This window comes from Zootoca vivipara, chromosome 3 (assembly GCF_963506605.1).
Source record: "Zootoca vivipara chromosome 3, rZooViv1.1, whole genome shotgun sequence".
In the NCBI taxonomy this organism is placed as follows: Eukaryota; Metazoa; Chordata; class Lepidosauria; order Squamata; family Lacertidae; genus Zootoca; species Zootoca vivipara.
Genome location: NC_083278.1, coordinates 4,389,722 through 4,411,931, shown reverse-complemented (window position 1 = coordinate 4,411,931; position 22,210 = coordinate 4,389,722). Strand labels below are relative to the sequence as shown.

Genomic DNA, 22,210 nt, shown 5'->3' with positions numbered 1-22,210 from the left:
GTGAGTTTATGCTAACTGTTGTGCATATGCAGATCCTTAAGCCTTCCTTCAGGCAGGGTCACGTCCTAGCGGGAGGGGTGGGGAGACAGGGAAGATGGCATTGAACAGGATTCTGGGTATTGCAGCTGTCAAATTCTGTCACCCCTCTCTGTTCATTAATAGTGGTGTCCTGCAACCCCCCCCCCAATATGATTTTATAACATCATCATGCCCAAAAGAAAGTCAGACTGCATCATGGGTGGAGAGGTAGATGCTGTAGCTGCCAGCCGTCACCTTGCCCACCAGGGATCAGCATAAACCCAGAAACGGGAAGTAAACTGAAAGGGCACCTATAGGGAAGACTCAAAAAATGGGTCAGTGTGGCAACAGGCGCATCCTCTGTGGTTCATTTTTAGGGAAAAGGCATTATAGAAAAATATTTGATCATTGTGTACATGCCTCCCACGTGGGGTGGGAATGGAAAATAAGCAAAGGTGCCAGCTAGGAGTTTTTTGCTCAAAGTGTGATACAATCTGGCATTGTTGGCAGACGGAAGGCAGGATTCAACATGTCAATAGTCTGCAATGCATGAGGAGTGTTTAGGGCATGCTGGGTTCTGAAAGGAAAGAACAGGGAACAAGTTTCTTAAACTTACAGTTTGTTCAGAGAACCTTTCAGTTAAGTGTTTTGTTTTGACAAGTAACAACCTTGCTGGTAGGATGTTGGAGCTGTTGAATGTGTCTGTTTATAAATTACTAGGCTTAACAGGTTTATGGACCTATTGTTTCACCTATTCTCAGCAATCTCAGCCAGCCTTCCTGCCGAGTAGGCATAGCCTGGGTGCCAGAGGGATCAGTAGCTGTCTAGCTGCTTGTGTCCTTGAGCCTCTGTGCCTTGTGGAGGGCTTTTCTGAACCAGCCCATGCCTCTGTGGGTGAAGTCAGAGTTTCTCAAACTTCTGAACTCCTTCTGAACTTCTGAACGTACCTTAATTTATAGAGACGCCAGTCTGTTGGGCAAACAAGTACACAGCAGTCCACTTCAGGCAGCTAGAGCCACAGGGACAGCCAATCTGACCCCCCCCCCAACAGATTGCTCATCACTCCCTCCACCAGCGCTGCCAGAGTGAAGAGAGTGCTGGCAAAATCTCACCAGAAGCCACAGCTGGCATAGATAAGAAATGCCTGCAAGCTGGGCAGCATCACCAAAGCATGCCAGCTGAAAAAGAGAGGGCGCTGGCATTGTCTTGACTCTCTTGATGCTGGCTGCTCAGGAGGAGGAGAGCCTCTTGTCTGGCCAGCAGAATTGGGACCCCTGGCATGGCCAGACAAGTGTTCATTCCCCTCCAGGCGTTTTGATGTCTAAGGCAGCCCTAATTCTTTCCCAGCTCCAGCAGCCTCTGGCTCAGCCAGCCCTAATTCTTTTCAGTTGAATGATCCCAACCTACAAAAAGGCTAAATAAGGGAAAACGCAACATGATTTATTGCTGAATGCAAAGCACACTTGCAGCAAAGTCTACAATCCCAAAACAGCCCCTACTTCTGAGGAGACATGTATAGGATTGGACTGCTGCTCTACTGTAATGGAACATATATTTTAACGGTTCAAGAAACTACAGTGTTCTAGTTAGATCTGTCACAAAGTGTTTCTGTCCTTGTCGTTGTGCTCAGGAATTGTTTGCCAATGCTAGCAGCAGTTACGCACGCATGAATGCGCCACTGGAAGAATCCTACCATGCGCATGGAAACAATCCGCTTGTCTCTAACGGCACAGATTTGCTTCTCTGCCCAGCAGGATTTCTAGGCAGGTGCCTTTCCTTTGAGGAGAGGAAGAGTTGTTTTCCTCACATGGTTCCATGTGGTTGTGGTTGTTGTCTTAAAATTCAATTGCTAACATTTCCTTTTCTTAGGGTAAACCCGCTACTGTACTTAATAATTTAAACCTCAATCAATGCTAGTTGTGCAGAGGCTTTTACTGTGAAAGTGGCCCAGCCCTTGCCAGGACTGTCTACCAGGTTGGCAGCTGTAAGGGCTTTCCTTAGAGAGGATTCCAGAACCTTGATAGTGAAAGAAAAATCTCTGGACCCGTCTGTTTTGAGCACCCAGCATCCTTTCTGGGATGTGTGCAAGCGGGGTTGTGGCACAGTTCGAAGAGGTTTTGGGTGGAACGGATGATCAATATTGCTTCCAGTCTAGCCTTCAGCATCACTGTGGCACGGATAGCACCTTGGCCGCTCTACTGGGTGATCTGGGCCAAGATATGCACCAGGAGAGTGTGAAGCAAGGAGGGCTCAGAAGGGCATCATGGCAAATGGCACTGAAAGGGAGCGAAAGCAGGCAGGGAAACCACCGCAGTTCAGATTACGTATGTGCTTGTGGTCAGAACTGGATTTACTTAGTGGAAATGCAAGTGGCATTTGTTGACATTAGAACTAGGTGATATAGCGTCAAAAACCGGCTTGAATTTTACTTCATGATAACTGTTTCATAATATTTGACCTGGCAATATATCGCGAATCACAACATTTGTGAGGGCTCGGTGATATCTGGTTTTCAACATTGCGATATATCACCAGCAAAACATTGCAATATATCATGATGTCTGAAATAAGGATGGAATTATGCAGAGGCAAGCAGGATAACATCCTGGCAACTGCTACTACTTAAGGGTAAATAACGATAAATGATGATGAATAAATGATGATATTCTCAATCACTGCACGGTCCCCTTCATCAGCATGCAGGCCAAAAAGCATCCAAACAGGGCTTTGGGTTGAGAGGAATGAGTCTTTGCCTCCAAATGTATGCGAGTGACTGAGACCAACCTTGAAGGGCTGTTGTCAAAAGACGTAACTGCAGTGCTGGTGGGGGGGGGGGAGGGAACAAATAACCATAGTAGAGGAGCGGAGGGAAAGCCAAGGCAAGGGGGGGGGGAGAATTCTTTGCCTGTCTGACCCAGACTGGCCTTGCAGGCTGTGAGCAGGTCTCCTTCCAGAAGCAGAAAACGGGGAGAGGCTTCCTTTGCTCTGTGTCCAAGAGCTACAGCCCAGGGACGAGGGGATGTGCTTTCTGGAGAATGCATGTGGTTCTGAGAAATGTGGCACAGAATTACTGGAAGCTCCTCCGCGAGGTTCAGCTTTGGCTCCAAGCACTGCCTACGGTGCTGTTAGCAGGCCTGGGACATATTCTGCCATGTAGTTGCAGACAGGGAGAAGGGCCAGGAGGGCAGTGTGATCTTGTGGCTGACAGCCCTGGCTTCCAATCAGGGAAGGACTTTGCCAAGGAGTTCTCTGACCACATGGCTGGGGGAGGGCTCTCCCAGAGCTGTGCATTGGCTTTTTTCTGTGATGACAAAATAAATCTGTCAGTCACTATGGATCTTTCCCCACCCTGGTGTTTTCTTTCTATGGTAAGGTTACAGACACTGGTGTCGCTTTCAGCAGATACTTGCCTGTGAGTTTTTATTTTTAATGTCCAAATCGCTGAGGCATCATTTTTTTTTAAATAAAATACCTTTATTTATTTTTTCCCAATATACAACAGACAAAACAGGTTCAATAAAAATCAAGAAAATAAAATACATCTATAACATTGTGTTACATGTGTCTTATTTGTAAATTACCCCCCTCCCTCCCCTCTGAGCCCTCCCTCCCATCCCCGGCGACTTCTCAGCCGTTCTTGAGTTTTTCCCTTTTGATTCCGTGTATAATCTCTGCATACTGTTTTCCAAATTCATCTTCATATTGTTTATTTGTACCATACCTAAATGGTATTATAAGAGTCTTTAATTAATGATTGGTTAATAATTAATTAGTTACAGAACTTTTAAATATCTGATATGAGGATTGGTTTTTCTATTGTATCTTTTATGTAATTAAAGAATGGCTTCCAATTATTATTTGAATTTTCTGATTTAATCCCCTTGATTCGTTCATATTCTGCTGCCAACTTATAATAGTTATATAATTTTTGTTGCCATTCTTCTTTTTCCGGGACCTTTGCCGATTTCCAATTTTTCGCGATCAATATTCTTGCAGCCTCTGTAGCATAGCTTATGCAACATCTATCTTGTATCTTGATGTCATCTGGTATCATACCCAGCAAAAACATTTCCGGTAGTTTCTTGAATGAATATTTCAGAATTTTCTTTAATTCCCTATATATCATTTCCCAGAACACCTTGATTTTATCACATCTCCACCACATATGTATGTGGGTACCAACTTCTTTATTGCATTTCCAACATGTGTTGTTCGTATCTGGGTATATTTTCGCCAATCTGGCCGGTGTTAAATGCCATCTATTCTGCATTTTTAATAGATTTTCCTTTAAATCATAATTAGGTGTGTATTTTGAATCAATTTTCCATAATTTTTCCCATTTTTGCATTGTGATCGATTTACCCAAATCTTGACTCCATTTAATCAGGGAGTCCTTAGTTAATTCTTCCTCTGTTTTCCATTTTAGTATTATTTGATAAAGATTTTTCATATATTTATCTTTTTTTGCCAATAGTATTTCATCTAATTTAGATATTTCTTTTTCGAAGCCAATTTTTTTATCTAATTGCCATCTTTGTTTATTTTGAAAATATTGTAGCCAGGTTTTTAAATATGGTTTTATTTCATTATATTCCTTTAATTTTAAATTTCCCTCTTTTTCTTCTAATAATATTTTATATGTTGGCCAGTTGTCTTCCATGTTGGTTCTTCGTACCGCCAAAATTTCAATTCTATATTTTGTCCAAATTGAATAAAGAGATCTTCTGATAATATTTAACATAAAGACATTTTTTCTTTCAATTTTCTCTCTCATTAGGTAATGATGCCATCCGAAACCAAGCCCTTGACCTTCCAGGTCTAATAGATCACTGTCTTTAAGTTCCATCCATTCTTTACACCATATTAAGGCTGCTGCATCGTGATATATTTCCAAATCAGGCAACCCATACCCTCCTCTTTCCCTATGATCAATCATAATTTTATATTTTATCCTTGGCTTCTTACCATTCCATATAAATTTTGTAATGTCTCTTTTCCACTCCTTAAAAATTTTACTTATTCCCAATAGTGGCAAATTTTGGAACAAATATATCATCCTGGAAACCACATTCATTTTTACTAAAGAATTTCTCCCCATTAATGACAAATTTAACTTACTCCATATCTCCAGATCTTTTTAAACTTTTTTTCCAAATCTCTATATAATTTTCTTGTATCAGGTCAATACCCTTGACTGTAGTCTGTATACCTAAATATTTTATTCTTTTTACAATTTTTAAGCCCGATTTTTCCTGAAGTTCTATTCTCTCATTTATTTCCAAATTTCTTACAAGCATTTTAGTCTTTTCATAATTTACTTTTAAGCCTGCTACCTGTCCATATTCTTTTATTCTATCGATTGCTCTGGGGATACAATGTATAGGGTTTTCCGTAGTTATTATTATATCATCCGCGAAAGCTTTAATTTTGTATTTTTTATTGCCAATTATAATTCCTTTAATTTCCTCGTCCTCCCTTATATTTTTTAATAATATTTCCAAAGTTATAATAAACAAGATGGGGGATAGAGGGCAACCTTGGCTGGTGCCTCTCGTTATCTTTATTTTATTTGTCAATCTTCCATTAATTACTATATTTGCTTTCTGGACTTTATAAATTGCTCTTATCGCATTTTCCATTTCCTCTCCTATTTTCATCTTCCCTAGTGTTTTCAGCATGAAGGGCCATGAGACCCTGTCAAAAGCCTTTTCTGCGTCTATGGAAAGTAGTGCTGCTTTTTTGTCCCTTCGGTTTTCCAGGCATTCCAGGATGTTTATTACATTTCTTATGTTGTCTCTTGCAAATCTTCCTTTAATAAGCCCTACTTGGTCTTTATGTATTGTATCCGTCAAAATTGTGCTCAATCTATTGGGCAATATTTTTGTGAAGATTTTATAATCACTATTTAATAGTGAAATCGGTCTGTAATTACCAGGGTTGTCAGTGTCAGTCTGAGGTTTGGGGATTAGAATAATTTGTGCTTCAGTCCATGATTTGGGGATAGATCCTTTCTTTAACAATAAATTCATTAACTCTTTCAGGGGGTCTAATATAATTTCTTGTACCTCTTTATAATATTCTAATGGTAATCCGTCAGGACCTGGTGCTTTTTCTTTTTTCATGGTTTTAATTACTTCGACTATTTCAAAGGTTGTGATTTCTTTATTTATTTGTGCAATTTTTTCTGGAGGTATTTGTGGTAATCTATATTTTTTAAAGAAATCATCTATTTCCTGCTCGGGGGTTTCTTCTTCTTGGTATAATTTTTCATAAAATTTCTGGAATACATCCATGATTTCTTCAGTTTTGGTGACATATTTCCCCTCTGATTTAATTCTACTTATTATTTTTTCACTCCTTCTCTTTTTTATTTGCCAAACCAATAATTTGCTGGGTTTGTTGGCCCACTGGAAATTTTTATATTTCCAAAATTGTATTTGATATTCTATTTCTTGATCTATTATTTTCTCAAATTCCAATCTTAATATTTTTAATTCCTGATCTATTTTTTTGGAATAATTTTTAAATAATATTTTTTCCTTTTTCCTAATTTCCTGTATTAACATTTCTTTCTTGGCCTCTTTAGCTTTCCTCCAATTGGCATTTTGTTGTATAAAATACCCACGCATTACTGCTTTTCCTGCGTCCCATACAGTCCGCAGGTCCACTTCCCCATTGTTATTCCACATAAAATATTCTTTTAAATGTTTTTTTGCTTCCTGGATTATTTGGGAGTTATTTAGAAGGAAGGTGTTTAATCTCCATCTTTTTTCTGTCGGTTCCTCTTTTAATGTTAAAACCATTGGATTATGGTCCGACAAGGTCTGGGGTCCTATTTCTATCTTCTGGATTTTGGTTAATAATTATTTTGAAATCCAAATGGCGTCAATTCTGCTTGCCGTGTGATGGCGTGCAGATATGTGTGTGTATTCTTTTGCTACAGGATTTTTATGTCTCCATGCATCTGTTAAGTCTACATTATCCATTATTTGCATAAATTTTTTTGGGAGTGTTATTATCTTTTTCCCTTTGCCACCTTCATCTCTCTTTTTATCCAGTTCCGGATCAATAATTCCGTTGAAATCTCCCATCACTATCAACTTTTCTCCTGTATATTTTATTAATTGCTTTTCTAAATTTTGCAAAAACGCTTTTTTACTTCCATTCGGGGCATATACTCCCACCCATATCCAGTCTTGTCCTTCATACGTTGTTTTAACCATTATTATTCTACCTTCCTTATCGGTCCAGATCAATTCGGGATTCCATTTTTGTTTAATATAAATTACCACTCCTCTCTTTTTTCTCTCGTCAGCCGCAATGAATTCTTTCCCCAATTTTTCATTTTTCAATACCCTCGAATGTTTTTTATTTATATGGGTTTCCTGCAGGCAGATCGCATCCCAGTTTTGTTTTCTCAATAAGTGTCCCACTCTATTTCTTTTCTTCTTGTTATTCAAGCCGTTAACGTTCCAAGATATTATTCTAAAATTCATATTTATTAGACAATTCTACAAAAGCTTTAATACTAATCTAGTCAAATTTCTCTAAAAAGATGGATAAAGAAAAGAAAAGAAAATAGAATACCGAGAAGAATGGAGAATGTGGGAAAGGGGGGGGGGAGGGGGAAACGGAGAAGGAGGAAAGGGGAAGAGGGAAGAGAAAGAAGAGAAAAAAATATATCAGAAAAAACAAATACCTACACTAAGCAGAATCGAGGGGTTCATAGGGTTTGCTGTCATTTTCTTAAGCAGTGATTTACATTGATTTTAATTGTTAAATTTCATAATTAATTTACAAATTTACAAGGGTTGCAGTCTTTGTTGTTGTGTTTTTTTTTTTCAGTCGCTCACTTTGATTTATTCTTTCATTTCTCCTTCTTCTTCTTCTTCTGCTGCTGATGTTTCTTCGTCTTCTATTTGTTCTCCTTCTTGTTCCTCTCCGCTAATGTCGTCGTCGTTTTCTTCTTCTGACTTGGGAGCTCGATCTCTGTTCCCTTTCACTTTATCGCCACCCAGTTCTTGTGAATAGGTTCTGAAGAATCTATCTGCTGCTTCTGGATTGTCGAATCTCCTCCATCTACCTTTGAAGGAGAATGCCATCCCTTGCGGGTATTCCCATTTGAAGAAGACTTTTTTAGATTTTAGAGCTTTGGCCAGGAATTGATATTTTTTCCTTTTGTGAATCAGCCTCGGTGGAATCTCCTTTAGTATGATTACTTCAGTCCCATCCATAACTAAATATCAATTCCTGGCCAAAGCTCTAAAATCTAAAAAAAAAATCGCTGAGGCATCATTAAGTGTGCTTTGGGGTTCCCACTCTGGTTTGGGGTGCTTCATACGGATCGTGCTTTGTCTGAGAATAGCCCAGAATCCCTTTAAATCAACCAGTTTGGGATTCACAATCTTCTGCACCTCTAGCGCCAGTTGTTTGTAATCAATTATTTGTCATCTTTCTGTGAGAAATTGGACCAAAGGATAACACGTGGTTGATTCCTTGAGCGCACGTACGTAGCTATTGAAACAAGGGCATTTTGACAAACAACCTTATAAGGCTCTCTGTCTTACATATATGGACCCTGTCCGCCCCTCTTTTGGGGGATAGGCGACCAGCCTGGTTGTCTAACATGTTTTATAATGATCGTGGTTTCCCCAGGTGACTGGGCTGTCACCAAACCAATCAAGATGTGGTAGGTTATCAGTAGTGATCTGAGTAGATCAGAAAGGTTGGCTTTCAGGATCAAAGACTTAACCACCTTCAAACAAAACAAAACAAAACAAAACAAAACAAAAGGTATGTCCACTGCACTCTTCTTCTGTGCTCAAGGGGAGGCATTAAGAATGCTAGCTCCTCCAGGAAGCCATGCTGGGAGTTACAGATTCTCCCTCGGATTAATAGGGGCTGGAGGGAAAGGGAACTGCTAGGTTCCGCAACACGTACTCTCAATGAATGGAGAACCCGATATCTCAAACTATAGAATTGCCATTGCAATTGCAAAAAGAGTGCCACTTGCCCTCTCTAATATTTCTAAAGCAGCACTGAATTATTACCAGTTTGAGGGAACTCGGCTCTCATGACCATATCTTTTGATTTGAAAAGAGGAAGGAAAGAAAAAACGGGCCTCTGTTTATGTATGTGCTGTACTAAATCATTCAGGTGTGTTTCCCGAGGGATTGAAAGTGAACGAACCAGCTACCAAGCACAGACACTGACTAAAGGCAAACAGCAGACTTCATCCCAAAGCATTTCACAGCACGGATTCAGTTCCTAAATGTGGGTGTCTAAAGGCAGAAGGAAGACTTTGCTTGAACCTAGGAGCAGGCGTGATTCACCCCATTTGCTTTGCATTCCCAAACAGAAAAGAAGAAAGGGAGGCATGCTGCCTTTTGCCCACTAAACACCCAGACCGTCCTCCTTCCTGTCAATGAGGCACCAAGGAAGTATTCAGCCAGACGATGGAGCCTGTGGGGACCGAGATGGCTTTGCTCAGCAACGTCCTGGCAGCCTATTCCTTTGTCACAGGTAGGGCCCCCCTCTGGCCACTACTTCTGTTTACTCGGGGGTCAGCTTTCTTTTTCATCAGGGGGCTGGTCTACTTTTCCTCAGACCTTGTGGGGGGCCGGACTATATTTTGAAAAATATAAATACCCTGCAAGCTGTCATGCAACTGCCTCCGGACCTGGAGGCGTCTCCCACAGCGCACTGGTGGCAAGGCAAGGATTGGCTGTAGGAACTCTGAAGCTGTGCCAGCGTTGCCGCCTGCCCAGGGCCGTTCATGGCTTCGGAAGCTCCTGCAGCCGACCCAAAGCTACACCAGGCATCCTTAGCGTGTGGGGACTGAGCAAGCAGGCGGCAGGATCCGCGGGCCTTAGTTTGCCAACCCCTGTGTTTAATGGATGTTTCATGAGGCTGTAGCAGGGTATCTGAAGATCACATTTCAAGGCTGGATGAATTATTTATTATTATTATTATTATTATTATTATTATTATTATAGCCTTTTGATTTGTTTTTGCAACTGGTGAACCAAAGGAGTCCAGAAAAGGGAGTGTTGTGTGTATTTTCTGTGATTTCTGATGCCATGCTAGCTCATTGTGTTTTGTACACACTTATGCTTCACCAAGAGAGGACAGAAGAGGACTCACACTTGATCATACTACAGTGGAACCTCGGTTTATGAACACCTCGGTTTACGAATTTTCGGTTTACGAACGTCGCAGAACCGTCTGGAACGGATTAATTCACTTTCCATTACTTTCAATGTAAAAGTTCGCTTCAGTTTATGAACGCTTCAGTTTATGAATAGACTTCCGGAACCAATTGTGTTCATAAACCGAGGTACCACTGTACTCTATTTTGCTGTGTTATTTCAGTAGTAGTAGCGATTTATTAATGTGCTCTTATTTGAAGTTTATCCCCTTATGAACTTCAAAGTGGCAAACATTCCTTTTTTATTCTTAAGATTAAAGACCTCCTCACTGAGGAGCCAACTCTCTGTCCTGTAATTTAGAGAATTAATGATACAGGTATATTTACTTGGCTCAAGAAAACTTGGTTTCTCTTCAACTGAAGTGTGAAAATTAAGTAATTGATGGAATGTCAACATTTTGAATAAATGTTTCCTCGGCTTACAACATTTATCTTTCATCTACCCTTGTGTTGTACCGCATTTGTCGCTCCACAGGACGCACCTGACTATAGGATGCACCTAGTTTTTAGAGGAGGAAAACAAGAAAAAAAATTGCTTTCTTGAATTGTCCTAGGCATAGCAGCCAACTCCTAGAGGCCTAGGTGCCTTTGCCCCCCACCAATTAAATATTTGAGGAAGCTTATTTTGCAAAGGGAGAAAGCTCCATTTTTTAAAGGATCAGCTCAAAGTTGTGCATCTTTTTTTGCAAATGGGAAAAGCCCCGGTTTTTTTTTTGGGGGGGGGTGTCAGCTCAGAGTTGTGCATCATTTTGCAAAGGGGGAAAGCTCCATTTTTAGGATCAGCTCAAAATTGCTGAGTTTCCTTGCAAAGGGGAAAAAATCCTGTTTTATGGGGTTCAACTCACAGTTCTGCAGTTTCTCTAGGAAAGGAAAGGAAAGGAAAGGAAAGGAAAGGGACCCATTTCTATAGTTTCCAGACAGATAATCTAATCAGCCAGTCACATGTCTCCCTCTGCAGACAACAACTGAGGCCTAGGCAAGGGCCCAGGATTTCCCTCCCTGATCTCTTGCAATCAGCTGCTGAGCGGGTTCCTTTCTCTTTCCCTCTTGTTAGCCTTTAGCTCTTTCTTTCTCTTTTTTTTTAACAAAAGCACGATCTGTTTTTTGCCCCTGGGCAATTCGGCTCCAGGGACCACGCATTCGCTCCATAAGACGCACAGAATTTCCTCTTACTTTTTAGGAGGGAAAAAAGTGCGTCTTATGGAACGAAAAATACGGTACTCCTTGCATGATATATTTCAGTTCCTTTCCCCATATAATTATTCCTTTGCAACATGGGAATTACCGTATGTCACGGTCCGGTCGGCAGGCGTCAGGACCAGAGGCAAGATGGTGGTGAAGAAGCAGGAACAGGTGCAGGGCTGAGGGTCCAGCAGCAGGCAGATGCAGGGTCAAGGAGCAAGGCAGAGACGAAGGTCCACGGGCAAAGAAGCAAGGCGAAGGCTCAAGGAACAAGAAGCAAGGCGAAGGCTCAAGGAACAAGAAGCAAGGCGAAGGCTCAAGGAACAAGAAGCAAGGCGAAGGTCCAAGGAACAAGGAGCAAGGCGAAGGTCCCAGGAGCAAGGAGCAAGGCGAAGGATCAAGGAACAAGAAGCAAGGCGAAGGTCCAAGGAACAGGAAGCAAGGCGAAGGTCCAAGGAACAGGAAGCAAGGCGAAGGTCCAAGGAACAGGAAGCAAGGCGAAGGTCATAGAATCATAGAGTTGGAAGAGACCACAAGGGCCATCCAGTCCAACCCCCTGCCAAGCAGGAAACACCATCAAAGCATTCCTGACAGATGGCTGTCAAGCCTCTGCTTAAAGACCTCCAAAGAAGGAGACTCCACCACACTCCTTGGCAGCAAATTCCACTGCCGAACAGCTCTTACTGTCAGGAAGTTCTTCCTAATGTTTAGGTGGAATTTTCTTTCTTGTAGTTTGAATCCGTTGCTCCGTGTCCGCTTCTCTGGAGCAGCAGAAAACAACCTTTCTCCCTCCTCTATATGACATCCTTTTATATATTTGAACATGGTTATCATATCACCCCTTAACCTTCTCTTCTCCAGGCTAAACATACCCAGCTCCCTAAGCCGTTCCTCATAAGGCATCGTTTCCAGGCCTTTGACCATTTTGGTTGCCCTCTTCTGGACACGTTCCAGCTTATCAGTATCCTTCTTGAACTGTGGTGCCGAGAACTGGACACAGTACTCCAGGTGAGGTCTGACCAGAGCAGAATACAGTGGTACTATTACTTCCCTTGATCTAGATGCTATACTCCTATTGATGCAGCCCAGAATTGCATTGGCTTTTTTAGCTGCTGCATCACACTGCTGACTCATGTCAAGTTTGTGGTCTACCAAGACTCCTAGATCCTTTTCACGTGTACTGCTCTCAAGCCAGGTGTCTCCCATCCTGTATTTGTGCCTTTCATTTTTTTTGCCCAAGTGTAGTACTTTACATTTCTCCTTGTTAAAATTCATCTTGTTTGCTTTGGCCCAGTTGTCTAATCTGTTAAGGTCATTCTGAAGTGTGATCCTGTCCTCTGGGGTGTTAGCCACCCCTCCCAATTTGGTGTCATCTGCAAACTTGCTCAGGATGCCCTCAAGCCCATCATCCAAGTCATTGATAAAGATGTTGAACAAGACTGGGCCCAAGACAGAACCCTGTGGCACCCCACTAGTCACTACTCTCCAGGATGAGGAGGAGCCATTGATGAGCACCCTTTGGGTTCGGTCAGTAAGCCAGTTACAAATCCACTGAATGGTAGCATTGTCTAGCCCACATTTTACCAGCTTCTTTACAAGAATATCATGGGGCACCTTGTCAAAGGCCTTGCTGAAATCAAGATAGGCTACATCCACAGTGTTCCCTTCATCTACCAGGCTTGTAATTCTGTCAAAAAATGAGATCAGATTAGTCTGACATGACTTATTTTTCAGGAACCCATGCTGACTTTTAGTGATCACAGAGTTTCTTTCTAGGTGCTCACAGACTGTTTGCTTAATGATCTGCTCTAGAATCTTTCCTGGTATTGATGTCAGGCTGACTGGGCGGTAATTGTTTGGGTCCTCTCTTTCTCCCTTTTTGAAAATAGGGACAACATTTGCCCTCCTCCAGTCTGCTGGAACTTCGCCTGTTCTCCAGGAATTTTCAAAGATTATTGCCAGTGGTTCTGAAATCACCTCTGCCAGTTCTTTTAATACTCTTGGATGTAGTTCGTCTGGCCCTGGAGACTTGAATACATCTAAACTAGCCAAGTATTCTTGTACTACCTCCTTACTTATTCTGGGCTGTGTTTCCCCTGCTGAATCATCTGCTCCATATTCTTCAGGTCGGGCGTTGTTTTCTTTCTTGGAGAAGACTGAGGCAAAGAAGGCTTTGAGGAGTTCTGCCCTTTCTCTGTCCCCTGTTTGCATTTCACCATCTTCTCCTCTGAGTGACCCCACTGTTTCCTTGTTTTTCCTTTTGCTACGGACATACCCATAAAAGCCCTTTTTGTTGCTTTTAACCTCTCTGGCGAGCCTGAGTTCATTCTGTGCTTTAGCTTTTCTGACTTTGTCTCTACACGTGCTGGCTATATGTTTGAATTCCTCTCTGGAGATTTCCCCCCTTTTCCATTTTTTGTACATATCCCTTTTAAATCTTAACTCAGTCAAAAGTTCTTTAGATAGCCAGCCTGGCTTCTTTAGGCACCTTCCATGTTTCCGTCTCATTGGTATTGCCTGAAGTTGTGCTTTTAATATCTCCCTTTTAACAAACTCCCAACCATCATGAACTCCCTTCCCTTTTAGTATTACTGTCCATGGGATTTCACCCAGCGTTTCCCTAAGTTTTCTGAAGTCGGCTTTCTTAAAGTCTAGAATGTGGACCTTAGTATGCTTGGTTGCTCCTTTCCGCTGGATAATAAACTCCAGAAGAGCATGGTCACTCCCACCTAATGATCCTGCCACTTCTACCCCACTAACCAAGTCATCACTATTGGTTAGGACCAGATCTAAAATGGCTGATCCTCTTGTTGCTTCTCCCACTTTCTGGACAATGAAGTTGTCTGCAAGGCCAGTGAGGAATCTGTTCGACCTTATGCTCTTGGCTGAGTTTGACATCCAACAAATATCAGGATAGTTGAAATCCCCCATTACTACTATCTCACTTCCTTTGGAATGCTTGGCCATCTGTTCCAGGAAGGCATCATCTGTGTCCTCAGTTTGGCTTGGGGATCTATAGTAAACTCCCACAATGAGATCACTGTTGTTTTTCTCTCCCTTAATTTTGACCCAGATACTCTCAATTTGGCTTTGAAGTTTTAAATCCTGGATCTCTTCACAGGTATACATATCCCTAACATATAAAGCTACTCCTCCTCCTTTCCTGTTTGGTCTATTTCTCTTAAATAGATTGTATCCCTCTATTACTACATTCCAGTCATGAGACTCATCCCACCAGGTTTCAGTGATGCCTATTATGTCATATTTAGTATGCTGTACCAAGAGCTCAAGTTCATCTTGTTTATTTCCCATGCTCTGTGCATTAGTATACAGACATTGAAGACCATTGATCATTCCCCCATGTCTCTTATTTAAGGATATTTTCGTCCCACCACTAGATCTGCATGCTGCTTGCTCCATTTGGTCCTTGACATTTGGATGATCATCTTCAGCATTTGATAGACTCCTACCTTCAGGACCACTGTCTCCCTCCCCCACATAAGTCAGTTTAAAGCCCTCCTGATGAGGTTTTTGAGTTTCGTGGCAAAAACATTCCTCCCAACTTTTGTGAGGTGCAGTCCATCACTTGCCAGAAGTCCATCTTCAAGAAACTGCAGACCGTGATCTAGGAATCCAAACCGTTCCTGTTTGCACCATTTGCGAAGCCAGTTGTTCACTTCCCCTATTTTTCCCTCTCTCCCTGGGCCATGTCGTTCAACTGGGAGGACAGAAGAGATGACAATTTGTGCATCTAATTGCTTCAACTTCCTGCCCAGAGCCTCATAATCATTTTTGATCTTCTGTAAGCTATGGCTTGCAGTGTCATTGGTTCCCACATGCACCAAAAGGAAGGGGTATTTGTCGGTGGGTTTTATGATTCCTTGCAGCCGTTCTGTTACATCTTTGATCTTGGCCCCAGGTAGACAGCACACCTCTCGAGACATCTTGTCAGGCCCACAGATCACTGCTTCTGTACCCCTCAGTAGGTCCAAGGAACAAGAAGCAAGGCGAAGGTCCAAGGGTCGAGAAGCAAGGCGTCGACAAGGCGAGGGTCCAAGGAGCAGGAGGCCAGATGCAACCAGGCAGGGATAGCGTTGCTGTGGCAAAGAGCTGAAGGGAAATGCTGGGCTTTTATCCCTCCCAGCTCCTGCCACCAGGTGCAGTGAGATCTCAAGTGGCCTCACCTGGGTGACTACTCCTTGCCTCTCCAGCACAAGCTGAGGTCTTCACCTGTGTGGCCACGCCTTGCTTCCCCAGCACAAGCTGAGGCAGGCCCCAGTCCTGCAAAGCACTACAGGCCCCAGAGCCTGACTCCTGCCCATACTCCTGACACCGTATGGGTTTCATACCTATGTTTAAATTTGCTAGATTGCCCCGTTTTATTGCATTATTCTGTTGCTTTTCTGCTCCTTCTTGGGTTCTACTCCACTGCCAAGGAGAAAACAAAACAAAACCTTGTTTCTATGAAAGGAGGAAATGCCTCTTCCTTCGGCTTTTTATAAACAGAGCCTCTCTGCTGAATTGCACAAGTGCCACAGGAGAGAGCCTTTTAACTTCTAGGCTTCAAGTTAATACAGTATATTCTTATTCTTTCAGTATATAAGTAGGTTACACAGTGTTGTGAGGATTCTGTCTATTAAAACTAAGGCTGCCCCTATAGTTTCACTCTTTTTAAAACAAAAACAGCAGCAGTAGGGAGCCTTTCATCCCTAAGGCATATGCCAGGCATTTCCAAACTTGAGCCCTCCAGATGTTTTGGACTACAATTCCCATCTCCCCTGACCACTGGCCCTGTTAGCTAGGGATCATGGGAGTTGTAGGCCAAAACATCTGGAGGGCCGCAGTTTGGGGATGCCTGGCATATGCTGCACGGCTCCCCCACCTGCAATATTCTTCCCCTAGCTACCCGCTGCTCCCTCAGGCGACAGCGGCTCAGCGGGCAGGGGATTCCCGTGGCTGAGGGAGAGGAGGAGGCGGCAGAGGAGGAGCCATAGAGCTTAGTGGCTTGTTGCGCCTCGCTGGGGCGCCCCTGAGAGGCCAGCGCCCTGGCGCAATGAGCCACTACCCCCTATGGGAAGGACGCCTCTGGCCAAAGGTGTCATGGGCTTTGAAGAAGCTTGATCTCAGGACGCAAGGGAGAAACGTGCTAAGAGGAAGGCATGCTTGGCAAATCCACACCGTGATCAACTCCTGCCTGGAAACCAATGTCCCCACTGTGGAAAGATGTGTGGATCCAGAATTGGCTTCCACAGTCACTTACGGACTCATTGTTAAAACCGTGTTTATGGAAAACAATCTTACTCGGCTACAAGTGATCGCCAAAGAAGAAGAGGTTAGCTTGGCTCCTCCCCACGTGGGTGCTTCTGTTGTGCTTAGCTCATGGGGCTCCCTTCAGTCAAACTTCCTGCAGCTGCGATGGGGATCTGTGTTCTTGGAGGCACTGCATGATAGGCAGGGGGCATGGAGCTGCTTTTGGCTGCATGATTGGCATGTGTGTGTTTCGGGTTGCAGTCTCACTTTGTCCCTCAAGTAATCTGGTGCAGAGGGAAGCCGATAGTATGGGTTTGGTACCTCTGTCCTGTGTCCGGCCCACAGCAGTAGGTCTGCCATAGCGGCCAGGGTTGTTTGAAGCTCAGCACAAATTCAGTATAACCTATGTGGATGGTGCCATTTTATGACCTTGCCTCCATTATCATTCATATTAATTATTGCTAAAATGCTTTTCTGATATGCTCACTGCTCTTTCTTTCAGTGGAAGAATTATAGCATTATAGAATTATAGCATTTGGCTAGATTTGGCGCTGTGGTCGAAACCATGAAAGGCACAGGTCATGTTGTCATGTAGCTCAAACTTATCTCTGTCACCTTGTCTGGTGGAAAAGCAATGATTACAAAGCTGTTTAGAATTCATGTTTTCTTTGTCTGTTGGGCATTTCATTTTATCCCTCTGCACACTTTAAAAAGCATTTCCTCTTCTACATTTCAGAAAATCCTGAGCGAGCTGCTTTGTATTTTGTGTCTGGCATTTGTGCAGGCCTTCTCCTGACCTTGCTGGTTTTAGTACTCCGAATCTCCTGTCAAACTGATTGCAAACCATTGCAAACCAAAAAGCCATCGTGGGGCAGCGACAGCGACGATGACTCAGACACTGCGTCCGACCTGTCTGTTCGACGGCACCGCAGGTTTGAAAGAACACTGAATATGAACATCTTCACCTCGGCTGAGGAGCTAGAGCGAGCTCAAAGGCTGGAAGAAAGGGAGCGCATCATACGAGAGATTTGGATGAATGGGCAGCCAGATATCCCAGGGACCAGGAGCCTAAACCGTTACTACTAACAGTTGGCCAATGCTACCCCCTGGTCCAGCAGTCACAGCATCCTCTAAACTTGTTGCTACTCAGGGAAGAGGGAGCACTCCAGAGTTCCCAAGGCAAGCTAACCCAAAGCCTTGTCTCCACTCTCCCCAGGCAAATTGCCAGCCAGCATTTTGCTCACAGACATCTATTGCTGTTGCTGCTTTTTTGGAACAGAGGGGACATACCAGACAAAAAAACTCACTTTATATTGATTTGAAAGCATCTTTATCATGGATTTTTGTTACCACATACCTGGCAAGGATGAGATTTGCTTGTATATTGTTTTAACAATAAGGATCCTACTAGAGGCAGGGCTGTAGCTAGGGGGTGGTGAGGGGGGCCCTGCCAGAGGCATAGGCAGTTGGGAGGAGCAAAATCGTCTGAAAAATATGTCCATAAATATAAATATTGATTATTGCCTCATAAGAAATGGTTTTAAATAGAGGGTGAATTGAATGGGTGGAAGGGTGGTGGTGAAAGAGAGGCAGAAAGAAGAGCTAATTTCTCCGTGGCTGGGGGGGCCGGATCCCCTGGCTATGGCTCTGACTAGAGGTGATTAAAATACAATGATGGTGAAGAGGAAACTGAAGCAGTAAGTCATGATAAGGTTTGCAACATTGGGAAATTGTGGAATTAACCCATGTACAAAAAACCCAAACCTTCAGAACTGAGTATTCTCACACTATGAAACTATTTTGGTGCTTGGGTGCTCAATATTCTGTCTTGTTATTTAAGGCTGTTTCAAATCTTGCTTTAGTGGCAGCAATTTTTTTTTAATAAAAAAACTGTTATCTCAGGGAAAAAATCCTTCCCCCAATTCAAGTTCCCCCATCCTTTCCCCCCATCCAATATTTTCCAATGGGGGCTTGTTATTGCAGAAGTTGTCAGTGAGGACTAAACTGTTTAAAACCTCAAAGAGTTTGAAAGGATTTGTGTTTGTGAGAGTGTGCACGCTGTGCAGTGCCTTACTGATACTAAATTGTAGTTTTCATATTAGCAGTTATGCATCAGTATTTCAGATATGTATTATATCCCCCCTTTCCCACCAAAAATAGTTTTTTTCACAGTTGCATTGCAGGAAGACAATGGGAGCAAGAGTGGCTTAAAAAACCACACAAGGATAAGAATTTGATGCCAAATGAATTTACTTGCTTCAATTTTTTAAAAATATCAATCTTCTGTTTCAGGTAAATGCAGTAGAACATAAATTATTTTTGTACAGGTTCCCCAAAGCTGCATACCCTCCAACATTCCTTAGATGAAAATAGGGACATTTCCCCTCCCATTTTTGTTTCCTCCCTCCAGGAGCATTTCCTGTCTGAAGAAAGGTGAGTGTTGTCACCCCTATGCCAATGGGGCACAGCACACCTCCAGCGCCCTGAGAAAACCCCTTAATCCTGATTTTGTTTTGTTTTACTCTTTGCTACATTCACAACAAGAAAAGCACACACCAAAACTTACATTTTACAAAGGAGCAAGGCTAGACATGGATGCACAACAGGTTTTTTTTAAATTAAAAAAATCAAGATTCTTTGCCACCCAGGTGGCCCTGCCCTCTGCCTGCCCCTTAGAGCAAGGGCATCATGCTGGTGGCGGCATCCTCTCCTCCTCTTCCTCACCTGCTCTCCAGCAGCCACTACAAGCTGTCCAAGGGTGGAGAAGCCACCGGGGGGGGGGGGGGGCTCCCTTGCAGCCACCATCACTCAGGAGCACTGGAGGGGGTGGGAGGGAAATAGGGACATTCTGGGATCAAATCAGGAGCCGGGGTGGCTTTTGTAATTCCATGATGGTCCCTGGAAAATCAAGGCCCTTGGAGGGTATGAAGTTGCTGCAACTGAGAAAACAGCGGTTTTATCCTGTTCATCTAGCCTTAGGGCCTGAACACAACCAAAATTTTCCTCGGTGGTGAAGCATTCTCAGAAGGCACAGCCCAAGATTTCAGCAGGATTGGAGCATGCCCCATCCTGTAAACATTAACTAGGCTCCTTGCTTTTATAACCGGTTCAAGTCATTTCTGCTGGAAGTTGTTGACTGGTTTGCATACACGGATCCCGGATGTGAAACTGCTCAGTGGCCTTAGATATATTAAAGGTGATGAAATGTTTTCTGCGTTTCTTTTTAATAAACATTTTTATTAGATTTTCCAATTTAAATATCTAATCCATTTTCAAATTAAACAAATTATGCAAATATCAATTACTGTAAACAATTAATCCCAATCCTCTGCCAAATTATACAAATTTATCGACTTCCCCTGCTTCAGGCTCAGAAGGCCTAGTCCTCTTATAGTCGCTGCAATTCTTTTCAATATAGTCCAGGTCTTATTCCATCATCTATTATTATCTTTCTTCTTTTTTCAAGTCACTGAGTTCTTCCAGCAAGCAAGTTTAATCAAACCATATATGATTCTGTGTGAATTTATATCTATATTTCCCTTCTGTAAATTTAGCACTGTCTCCTCGCACGCTGGTATCTTGCCAAGTCCGTCCAAAAATCCTTTTCACAGCCGGCAGCCACGATCTTCAAATAATCCTAGTAAATCAGATCTTTAAGCCTCTGTGATGATTTCTCCAAGCCGCTACTCAAAACAGCCTTTCCGGGGGAGGTTTTGCCAGGTCACAATCGTATACACACATCTATTGTCATTATTTATGGCTCCCTCCCCCTTTGACTGTTGTTGTGGCCGGCTCTGTCTCCAAGATGGCGGAGGCTGGTTTTGTAACTGCGTCATATCTCAGAAATTTCTTGACAAGTTTCCAACTGCTAATGAGCTTGCTTCTCTTTGATGTCCATAAATTTAGGGAATCTTTAGCCACATTCCAGGCAAGTCCTATGTGTTTAACCACTTCCGATAATCTTTGGTACCAATTGCGGCAGAAGTCCAGGACTCTACCTGTTTCCACCCCCCACTCCCCATATTGTGCTGTGTTTAATTGTTATATTTGTTCTGTAAGCTTCCCAGAGACTTTATGTTATGGAGCAGCAGTAGACATTCGGTACATAAACGTCCCACTGAGTGTGATGGGACTTATGAATCAGCAAGAGGAAACAAAGTTGGGGCTGGCTTGAAATGACCACGATCACCAGGGATTATTTTGGTTTGCCAATTTGTTGATGAAATGGCCATGGGATCCCATTGAAGCGTTCCTCTTTGTCTCCTGCACTTGGCAGAACTGAATAAAGGCTTGGCTACAATGATCTCCTTCGCTGAATCTCTGCCTTTAGTGCAAATTTCCCTCAATTTCTCCCTCCCTTCATGGGAAGCCTCCAGTCGTTACCCATTCAGCTGCTATTTTGTAAGACTTTCTCAATAAAAACTAAAGTTTCCAGAAAAGTTCTGATCTCAACTTTTTTGACTACACAATCCCTTGATTCTTCTGTTTTGGATGAAAATATATATGCTGGTTGTGATTAAGCTCTAACCAACAGACAGCAGCTTGTTTTCTGGAAAAGAGGCAGAGCTGCAGAGGGAAATGGGCATCTGAGCTAAATTCTCCCAGTTGCTCATGTTCTTGAAGGGTTTATCCCCTGGACACAAAAAAGTAGTTTGGAGATGAGTTTGGAAAGTAATAGTGGTAAGAGCAGATGCTAACTAGAGATCCACTGCAGACACATGCACACTTTTACAGAGAAGGCAATTGCTCCAGAAGTACATTTTCCTTGAGAGAGGCCGTGTTGCAGAGCCCTTCCAAGAATGGGCAGTGATTAAGAAAGTGAAACTTGCATCCCTCCGGAGCTTCCGGTTGACCGCGCCATCTTGATCAGATGGGGGTCCGTTCAGCGGAGCTGACCTCGGCGCTTCAGAGGTGGAGGGAATCGCTCCAGCAAAGCGAAACCTCCTTAAAAGCCCCAAATCGAGCTTTTTGGGGACGGATTTTGCCTGGCGGCGCCAAAAGCGGGCTCTCTCCCCCCCCGGATCGGCTTTGTTTAAGCCCCCGAGAGCGAGGAGGTGAACCGCGGTGGACAGGCTGACATTGCTGCTCTGAGAGCGCGAAGCTGCGTGTCTGGGAAGTGGAGGCGGTCAATTCTTCCAAGAATATTCAGCAAAAGAATAGACTGTGAGTAATTTGGATTGTCTGGAATTTAAATTAAGGCAATAATTTGGACCTGGGAGAGAGGGGGAAAAGAGGAAGCCACACCCCCCCCCACGGTAACATAAGAGACAGTAAACAGAAACCCGAAGCCGTAAACAGAAGATCTTAACTTATAAGGATCCCTCAAAGGCATCAAAGAGAATCTCCCCTAAATGCAGGGTAAAAGGGGAGAGAGACTGTGGTTGTGAGTGCCCTGCAGAAAGAGGTTAAGACCAAGAAAGACCTTTCTTTTCCTCGGGAGCCGGCAGCCCAGACAACCCAGTGAGCTGATCAGGATTTATAAGTCAAATTTTATTTCTATCTTTATTTCTGGACTTTTTGGAAATTCCTTTTTGGTTTATAAGCTTTTGAAAT

The 22,210-nt window shown here is 43.1% G+C and overlaps 1 protein-coding gene across 2 annotated transcripts in view; it reads left to right on the top strand.

The window, feature by feature from the left end:
• EVA1A (eva-1 homolog A, regulator of programmed cell death) overlaps window positions 1-22,210 on the top strand; it is a 56,957-nt gene that overhangs the window by 9,336 nt on the left and 25,411 nt on the right. Inside the window, exons 2-3 of one of the 2 annotated variants that reach the window (XM_035110347.2) lie at window positions 9,377-9,540; window positions 17,394-21,096. In XM_035110347.2, coding sequence (XP_034966238.1) covers window positions 9,474-9,540; window positions 17,394-17,743 — 417 coding nt within the window. In that variant the 5' untranslated portion in view covers window positions 9,377-9,473 and the 3' untranslated portion in view covers window positions 17,744-21,096. Of the gene's footprint in view, window positions 1-9,376; window positions 9,541-17,393; window positions 21,097-22,210 lie in introns of those variants that run through there. The other variant, XM_035110345.2, reaches the window with a different exon arrangement.